We start from the raw sequence: 9,802 nt of genomic DNA, 5'->3' as shown, positions 1-9,802 counted from the left end.
TGTACGGAGGACAACACTGGGAATCATTCATTGTACAGACTATGCAAGAAAAATCAATAAGAACTCCATTTGATGCAATTTTAAGGTTTTTCTATATAGTTTTGTGATCAAAGGATGTTCTAACCTTGGTGGACATTGTATTTTGTGTGGATCCATTCTAAATGCTTTGGAGTCCATTGTTAGTCTTTGATTTTACAAGATAGTGTTGATTTCCATTAGAAGTAGTGCTCTTTTTTGCTAGTTTTTGACAAAATCTATTGTTTAGATGATCATTCCATGAACGGCCTTACTTATTCTCATGGAATGACTCATCCTTGACTTGTATAATACTATTCTAATACTTACATGTGTAGATGAGAGTTTGTTTGAAGGTGACCACCCAAGAATAAAGTGTTAAGGGATAATGGAGAGGTAGGTACGAAGTAGTAGTAGAGAATCTGTCTAAAGGAGGAGTAAGTTTTTCTAGTTTAGTTTGATACCAGGAGTGTTCAAACAACATCTAATTAGAAAGCCCTAGTTTAAGAGGGTTTTGAGGAGCAATTTGGGGCTTTACTACTTGGAGGCATCCAAGGACCAAATTGATTGGAGATTTGGTGGTTTGAAGTCATATGAAGGGATTGTTGAAAGTCCTGTAGATAGAAAGTAAGTATTGCTTGTAGTTGCTTTGGAAAATCATCTTATTTCATACTTGTTGTTTGAGGATAGTCTAAGGAATTTGGGTTTTTTCTGAAACAACCTAGGCTTGTCTTTGGACATGTTGTAGTATGGACAAAAGGGTATTTGAAAACTTATAGAGTTAGGTTATTACTTTGGAAAAGTTGAGAGAAATCCAAGCTTCTATCTCGTGAGAGAACTAATAGGGGCAACTAGACCTAGAAGGCAATTTGAAGGGATTTAGGTGTTGGAAGATACTTGAGAACCAAAAATGCATTGAAACCTTTTAAATCCACCTTGTTTTTGTTTAGGTCACCCATCCTAATCATTTGGGAAGCCTTGGAGTTGTTTGAGTACTATTTTTCCTTATAGAGGGTTAGGGAAGGCTAGCTAACATTCACAAATTGTAAGTTTACCATAGGCTAATCATCCACAACCCTTTCCCTTGCATTATGATCTCCCTTTTCTTCTCAAGCAGTAGTTTAGATGCATCTTGATTGTAAGGAAGTTGGCCTTCTCCGGATACTCAACCTCAGAGCGCAAGTCTCACACTTGGAGGTTGTTTCCATGTTACACAAGGTCGCTTAAGGGTCATACCTCAAGAAAGGGCACAAACTTTTGTGTCAACATTCACCTCAACAACACTGTAGTACCAACCAAAGAAGGTAGATCATGACGGTCCTCACAATGTCATACATCAGCACAATTGAGAGAAGGTAAACACACCAACTAGTTTGGGAACACCCTATTTTTCTTAATTAAACACCCTATTCTTGATAAGTAGGAGATAATTTCCACAGCAAGTCAAATTGTGATATTACTATCAGGTTTACCTGTGTGACCCTATTCTTCTTATTTATTTAATTTGCCCTTTGTTTTTTATATTTTTCTAATTCAAATTTAGAATTACAACCCACGATCTTCAATCCTTAAAACAAGCCTAGACTGAGCGAACGGGCAAATGAGTTTAACATTCAGAAGCACGAGGAATGCAAAGCTAGGGTTCACAGCTGCTCCACCCTGCTTCCAATTGTGGTTTCCTTTCATTTATCGATTATCTGCTTTCCTTATCTCGAAGGAGGTGTGGTGCATTCTGCTTATAATCTCTTCAGATAATGAAGCTCTGCTATTGTCTTCAATGGGACATAAATCTTGTTTGGCTTATTTGTAGAGAAAAGTAGTTTCTTTCCCTGTAATGGAGAGCTCGATTATTGTGAGCAATGCATATGAAGTGAACCAATAATTTTGAGAGGTTTGAAAACACTGTAAAGTTATAGCTTCCTTCTGTACGTATTCTTGGAATTTCAACCATTTAGTATTTATTTCTTTGAAACTTGCTTTTAAAAAGTGCAATAATTGTTGTTCGCGGAGCATACCACAGAGCTAACCACTGGCAATGTCAATGTCATTGTGGAAAACAGAGTTTGGTAAGTACATCTTTTCCATGCTCTGACCATAATCATAAAATGCCATTGGCAGTCACGACTCGTGGCAATATCAGAGAACTATGTAGAGAGGGCCAATTGAAGGAGGCTCTGCACATTTTGCTTACTACATACAACCCTCCTGAAAATCATTCTACATATCTTGACCTATTGCAGGCTTGTATTCTCAATAATGCGCCATCACAAGGAAAAAAAGTGCAGTCTTTCGTTGCTCACAGGCAATTTGCATTTGCTACTCACACAATTTTTCACAATAAGCTTATTTTCATGTATGTCAAGTGTGGAAGTTTGTTAGATGCCCGCAAAGTGTTTGAGAGCATCAAAGAGCCAGACAGATTCTCATGGAATACGATTATTGCAGCGTACAGACGGCATGGGTTTCCTCACCAAGCAGTTACCCTGTTTCACCGTATGCAGAAAACTGGTCTCCAACCCGATAGGTTTACATTATCCAGCGTATTCGCAGCTTGTGGGAAAGTGGGAGCTTTAGAACAGGGTATGGATATCCATAAAACCATAAAGGATAGACGACTTTTATCAGATGTTGTAGTAGCAACTGCCCTGGTCGATATGTATGCGAAATGTGGAAGAATTGACAAAGCCTGCAAAATATTTGACAGAATGTCTCAAAGAAATATGGTCTCCTGGAATGCAATGATTGCAGGATATGCACAAAACGGCTCATCTGGAAAAGCTTTAGAAACTTTCAATGAAATGCAATTGGCGGGTGTAGAACCAAATTCGACAACTCTTGCGAGCGTCCTCCCTGCCTGTGCCAAAATAGGAGCTTTGGAACAGGGTATGGATATCCATAAAAGCGCAGAGGATAAAGGACTTATGTCAGATGTTGTAGTTTGTACTGCCCTGGTAGACATGTATGCGAAATGTGGAAGGGTAGACAAGGCATGCGAACTGTTTGACGTAATGCCTCGCAGAAATGTTGTCTCGTGGAATGCAATGATTGCAGGATATGTGCAAAATGGATTTTGTGAAAAGGCTTTACAAACATTCAAGCAAATGCAACTGGAAGGTTTGAAGCCAGATTTGACGACCTTTGCCAGCGTCATCCATGCCTGTTCTGAAATGGGAGCTTTGGAACAGGGTGTAAACATCCATCAAAGTATGAAGGATAGAGGAATTCTGTTAGATATCGTAGCTGGAAATGCTCTGATAGACATGTATGCAAAATGTGGAATTGTAGATAATGCGCGTGAACTGTTTGACATGATGCCTCAGAGAGATGTCGTCTCGTGGACTGCAATGATTTCAGGATATGCACAAAATGGATCCGTTGCAACAGCTTTAGAATTTTTCGAGCAAATGCAACTGGCAGGTGTAAAGCCAAATTACACAACCTTTACTTGTGTTCTATCTGCATGCAGCCATGCAGGTTTAGTAGTTGAGGGCTGTACATACTTCAATCAGATGAGTAGTTCTTATTGTATTGCTCCTACAGTCGATCATTATGTGTGCATGGTTGACCTTCTTGGCCGAGCGGGCTATCTTGAGGACACACTAAACTTTATTATTAAAATGCCAGTGAAACCTGTGGGGGTCGTGTGGATGAGTTTTCTTGGTGCCTGTAGATCACATATGAATATAGGTTTAGGGGTATTTACTGCAGAACTTCTCTTTGATTTGGATCCTCAAAATGACGCAACTTATGTTCTTCTGTCAAACATCTATGCAGAAGTGGGCATGTGGGTTGAGGTTCGAATGGTAAGAGAATTGATGAAAGATAGAGGCATTAAAAAGATCCCTGGATGTAGTTGGTTTTAAGGGTGAAAACAAATGGTACATGCTTCTTGTGCAGGAGACAGATCACATCCACAGAAAGATGAGATCTATGCCTTTTATCAAAGACACTGGCTTTGGAAATGAAAGAGGGAGGATATTTTTCAGATTCAAACATTTATTGAATGACGTGGAGCTAAACAAATTATTTCTGTTACCGTAGTGAAAAGTTGTCATTTGCATTTGATTTGTTTAACACATCCCTTTGAACAACTATTTATGTTGATAAGAACCATCAGTATGCCATGTTTGCCACAACGGGACAAATTTTATGTGATATTTGCAAGAGAAATTTATACAAGCTATTTTTATCATTTTAAACAGGGATGTTCTTGTGGAGACTATTAGTGACACTAAATGAAACAATCTCTAAAATAGGCTTTTACTATATTGAACAGGGATGTCAGACCATCAATGGGACAAGGTTTTAATAAAAATATTTTGTTTTATTTTGAGCATTTGACATTCTAGACCATGATGCTGGTTTTGTAAAATTAGAGGCACGGAGAGCAATGTGGATATATATGACTTGTTTTAAACTATATGGTCATTATTTCATGAAACCTACATTGTGTGGAAATAAAAACTGGAGGAAGTGGAAGTGAAGAAAGGGTAGAAAGCAGAAGTGGAGTAATACATCAAGGAAGTGAAAGTATGTTTGACTGATATAAATGGAAGAAAGGGTTTTCAAATACCATTGTTATTTTGTGTATTTTTTAATTTGGATTAATTGTATTATCTTTTACCAATAACATGGTAATCGCTTGAGCTTAAATTATATATTCTAAGATTCAATTTATATGCAAACTTGCTTTCATTTATGTTTAGAACCCTTCGTTTTGTGAGCTAGCTAATTGGTTTGTTATAATTTAACTTGATTTTCGATTTAATTAGGAAACTAGTATTATAATTTGTATAAAGTAATAGGAAAAAACACTTAGGTTAATGATGAAATCTGCAACTTGGCATAGCACTTGAAAACTCACACAATGAGATTTGTAGATTGATCTTAGAAATTAGAGAAACAGGTTTGTAGATGCAAAATTAAAAATGTCTCAAAGAAATATGGTTTCCTGGAATGCAATGATTGCAGGATATGCACAAAACGGCTCATCTGGAAAGGCTTTAAAAACATTCAATGAAATGCAATCGGTGGGTTTAGAGCCAAATTCCACGACTCTTGCAAGCATCCCTCCTGCCTGTGTCAGAACATGACTTTGGAACAAGGTATGGATATCCATAAAAGCGTAGAGGATAAAGGACTTATGTCAGATGTTGTAGTTTGTACTGCCCTGGTAGACATGTATGGAAAATGTGGAAGGATAGACAAAGCCTGTGAACTGTTTGACATAATGCCTCACAAAAATGTTGTCTTGTGGAATCCAATGATCGCAGGATATGTGCAAATGGAGTTTGTGAAAAGGCTTTAGAAACATTCAAGCAAATGCATCTGGAAGGTTTAAAGCCAGATTTGATGACCTTTGCCGCTGTAATCCATGCCTGTTCCAGAATGGGAGTGTTGGAACATCAAAGCATGAAGGATAGAGGAATTCTGTTAAGACATCGTAGCTGCAAATGCTCTGATAGACATGTATGCAAAATGTGGGAGCATAGATAATGTGCATGTACTGTTTGACATAATGCCTAAGAGAGACATCGTCTCGTGGACTGCAATGGCTGCAGGATATGCACAAAATGAATCCGTTGAAACAGCTTTAGAAATTCTCAAGCAAATGCAATTGGCAGGCATAAAGCCAAATTACATGACCTTTACTTGTGTTCTATCTACATGCAGCTATGCAGGTTTAGTGGTTGAGGGCTGTACATACTTCAATCAGATGAGTAATTCTTATTGTATTGCTCCTACGGTCGATCATTATGTGTGCATGCCAGTGAAACCTGTGGTGGTCACGTGGATGAGTTTTCTTGGTGCGTGTAGATCACATGAATATAGGTCTAGGGGTATTTACTGCAGAGCTACTTTTTGATTTGGATCCTCAAAACGATGTAACTTATGTACTTTTCTCAAACATCTATGCGGATGTGGGTATGGGGTTAAGGTTCAAATGGTAAGGCAATTGATGAAAGATAGAGGCATTAAAAAGATCCCTGGATGTAGTTGGTTTTAAGGGTGAAAACAAATGGTGCATTCTTCTTGTTTAGGAGACAGATCACATCCACGGAAACATGAGATCTATAACTTTGTCAAAGACCCGGCTTTGGAAATGACAGAGGGGGATAGTTTTCAGATTCAAACATTTATTAAATGATGTGGAGCAAAACGAATTATTTGTGTTACTATAGTGAAAAGTTGGCATTTGCATTTGATTTGTTTAACTCATCTCTTTGAACATCTATTGAAGTTGATAAGAACCATCAGGTACGTGATGCTTGCCACAATGGGAGAAAAGTTATCTTGAAAAGTGTTACAAGAGAAATTGATACAAACTGTTTTTATCAATTTAACAGGGATGTTCTTGTGGAGATTATTAGTGATACCAAATGAAGCAATCTGTAAAATAGTCTTTCACTATATTAAACAGGGATGCCTGACCATCAATGGGAGAAGGTTTGAGTAAAAATGTTTTGTTTTGTTCTGACCATTTGACAATCTAGACCATGATGCTGGTTTTGTAAAATTAAATGCACAGAGAGCAACGTGGATATATATAACCTGTTTTAAACGATATGGCTGAAATGACCATTAGTTCACGAAACCTACATTTTATGGAAAAAAAAAAACTGGAGGAGTGCAAGTGAAGAAAGGGTAGAATGCAGAGGTGGAGTTATACATCAAGCAAGTGAAAGTATGGTATAAATGGACAAAAAGGGTTTACAAATACCATTGTTATTTTGTGTATTTTTTTAATTTGGATTAATTGTTTTATCTTTTACCAATACAATGGTAATAATCATTTCAGCTTAAATTATATATTCTAAGATTCAATTCATATGCGAACTTTGTTTCGCACTCTTTATTTTGTGAGCTAGCTAATGGATTTGTGAATTATAATTCAATTTCAGTTCAATCTTTTGGATTTAATAAGGAAAATGGGATTATAATTTGTATGCAAGTAATGTTAAAAAACAATTCAGTTTATGATGAAATCAGCAGCTTGGCATAGCAATTAAAAATTTACACAATGAGGTTTGTAGATTGATCTAAGAGATTAAAGAATAAGCTTTGAATATATTAAAATTAAAAATGTTGTCAACACTATTTTCATGTTGATAGTGTTTTAATTTTTTTTTTTAAAAGTATAGGATTAGTTCATTAAATCAATATTATAAAAACATGATTCAAGATGGTTGCGAAAGAAAAGTAGATTGTTTTTATAATTCTTTGGGTGATAATTGATTAGTGAGATGGGTATTACTAGTCTAAATGCACAAACTAGAGATCAAAAGTACTCCCATTAGCCATTTCATTGGGCAGTAACTCAATTGTCCAACTTTAGATCAATTATGGCAGGTAAGAGCTTAGCACAAATAAACTGATGAGTTCAATTGTCTCCCTTATTGATTGATTGATGTGATTGGATAAGAGAGATGTCGTCTTGTGGATTGCAATGATTGCAGGATTTGCACAAAATGGATCTGTTGAAACAGCTTTAGAATTTTTCAATCAAATGCAATTGGCCAGGTGTAAAGCCAAATCACACAACCTTTACTTGTGTTCTATCTGCATGCAGCCATGCAGGTTTAGTGGTTGAAGGCTGTACATACTTCATTCAGATGAGTAATTCTTATTGTATTGTGCCTAGTGTGTGCATGGCTGACATTCTTGGCCGAGCAGGCCATCTTGAGGACACACTAAACTTTATTATTAAAATGCCAGTGAAACCTGTGGTGGTTGTGTGGATGAGTTTTCTTGGTGCCTGTAGATCACATATGAATATAGGTTTAGGGATATTTACTGTGGAACTACATCTTAATTTGGATCCTCAAATCTTCTCTCAAACATCAATGCAGAAGTGAGCATGTGGGTTGAGGTTCAAATGGTAAGGCAATTGATGAAAGATAGATACATTAAAAAGATCCTTGGATGTAATTGGTTTTAAGGGCGAATACAAATAGTGCATGCTTCTTGTGTAGGAGACAGATCACATCCACAGAACCATGGGATCTATGCCTCTGTGCTTTGGAAATGAAAGTGGTAGGGTAGTTTCCAGATTCGCAAATGCAAAGCCAAACGAATTATTTCTGTCACCACAGTGAAAGGTTGGCATTTGCATTTGATTTGTTTAACACATCTCTTGGAACAACTATTGAAGTTGATAACAACAATCAGCTATGTGATGCTTGCCACAATGTAACAAAATTTAGCTTGAAGATTGTTGCAAGAGAAATTGATACAATCTGTTTTTATCATTTTAAACAGGGTTTGTATCATTTTAAACCGGGATTTTCTTCTGGAGATTATTGATGATGCTAAATGAAGCAATCTGTAAAATAGGCTTTCACTATATTAAACAGGGATGCCAGACCATCAATTGGACAAGGTTTTGTTAAAAGTATTTTGTTTTGTTTTTGAGCATTTGACAATCTAGACCATTATGCGGGTTTTGTAAAATTAGATGCAGAGAGAGCAATGTGGATATATATGACCTGTTTTATAACGATATGGCCGTTTCATTGAATTATTCTCATGAACCTACATTTTTATGAAAATAAAAACTGGCGGAAGTGGAAGTGAAGAAAGGGTAGAAAGCAGAAGTGGATCAAGCAAGTGAAAGTATGTTATAAATGGATGAAATGATTTACAAATACCATTGTTATTTTGTGTATATTTTTAATTTAGATTAATTGTATTATCTTTTACCAGTACCAATACCAATACCATGGCAATCATTTGAGCCAAAATTCTATATTCTAAAATTGATTTCATATGCAAACTAAAATTCTATATTCTAAAATTGATTTCATATGCAAACTTTCTTTCTTTTACGTCTAGATGTTTCTGTTCCTAACATTGTTTCGCACCGTTGGTTTTGTGAGCTAGCTAATGGATTTGTGAATTTATATTTTAATTTGATTTCATCTTTTGGATTTAATAAGGAAATAGTATTATTATTTGTGTGCGAGTAATGGAAAAAACAATTGAGTTTATAATGAAATCAGCAGTTTGGCACAGTACTTAAAATTTACATAGTGAGGTTTCTAGACTGGTTGTATATGTCAAAATTAGAAATATTGTCACAATATAATATATGTCATGTTGATAGTGTCTTTTTTTTGTAAGTAATGAGCCAAGCCTAGACTAAATATCATTATTATTTGTTGAAATTAGTTATTATTAGTATGAGTTGAGCTCAAAATAGATTTGAACCCAAGACCTCCGAGGTGAGAGGCTCACAAGTTACAATTGTGTTGTAGGCTAGATCAAACCCACTCCTATTAGCCATTTCATTGGGGAGCAATTCAATTGTCCAACTTCAAATCAATTATGGTAGGTGAGTGCAGTTATCTCCCTTATTGATTGACTGATGCAATTGGATAGGAAGCAAATAGAACTAGATAAAAATATGTGAATTGTACACTAATTTATAAGTCTTTTATGCCAACCTTGAATACAATTTTGGAAAGAGGTATAAGAGAGGAACATGTCATTAAGTTTAGGCTGAAAATGTGTAGACACTATCAAAAGTTGACATAGTGCTCTGATGGTTGAAGTTGATATCATTATTGAATTAGAACTCAGGATGGCATTTTAATCCCTCCTCTAGAGAGTCAAAAAATGTGTTGGACTATTTTGCAAACTATAGACTATGCTAATAATTGACAACACCTAAGCTAATTTTTAGGATTTGATTTATCTTGTCCCAATCCTCTCTTCTTGGATTCACAACACCTTCATTCTAGATCTAAAAACATATGCACAAGAGGAACAAAAATGGTTTTGTTGTTGC

General features: G+C 36.0%; 1 protein-coding gene and 2 pseudogenes across 3 annotated transcripts; all 3 read left to right on the top strand.

Moving 5' to 3' along the window:
* The first annotated feature begins 1,614 nt into the window (after positions 1 to 1,614).
* On the top strand, positions 1,615 to 4,216 carry LOC149559103 (pentatricopeptide repeat-containing protein At2g13600 pseudogene; annotated as a pseudogene). The gene is made up of 2 exons (XR_016365112.1): positions 1,615 to 1,735; positions 1,826 to 4,216. The product of XR_016365112.1 is annotated as a pentatricopeptide repeat-containing protein At2g13600 pseudogene (transcript).
* Positions 4,217 to 4,355: 139 nt separating this feature from the next.
* On the top strand, positions 4,356 to 6,844 carry LOC149559102 (pentatricopeptide repeat-containing protein At1g77170, mitochondrial pseudogene; annotated as a pseudogene). Its single transcript, XR_016365113.1, has 2 exons — positions 4,356 to 5,120; positions 5,289 to 6,844. The product of XR_016365113.1 is annotated as a pentatricopeptide repeat-containing protein At1g77170, mitochondrial pseudogene (transcript).
* Positions 6,845 to 7,358: 514 nt separating this feature from the next.
* LOC149559101 (pentatricopeptide repeat-containing protein At1g74630-like) lies at positions 7,359 to 7,871 on the top strand. Its single transcript, XM_089831242.1, has 3 exons — positions 7,359 to 7,365; positions 7,473 to 7,536; positions 7,586 to 7,871. The coding sequence occupies exons 1-3, from the start codon at positions 7,359 to 7,361 to the stop codon at positions 7,869 to 7,871; spliced, it is 357 nt and encodes a 118-aa protein (XP_089687368.1).
* Positions 7,872 to 9,802: the final 1,931 nt, after the last annotated feature.

Source organism: Cupressus sempervirens, chromosome 5, assembly GCF_028749045.1.
Source record: "Cupressus sempervirens isolate cs-2001-9-10 chromosome 5, ASM2874904v1, whole genome shotgun sequence".
Taxonomy (NCBI): Eukaryota; Viridiplantae; Streptophyta; class Pinopsida; order Cupressales; family Cupressaceae; genus Cupressus; species Cupressus sempervirens.
The sequence above is the reverse complement of the archived record's forward strand: the minus strand, read 5'-3'. Positions and strand labels throughout refer to the sequence as shown.

What these genes read in the sequence shown, in the direction of transcription:
- LOC149559101 (XM_089831242.1), top strand. An exon ending in AATCAAATGCAATTGGCCAG is followed by an intron (nt 7,537 to 7,585) that starts GTGTAAAGCCAA and finishes ATCTGCATGCAG; the next exon opens with CCATGCAGGTTTAGTGGTTG.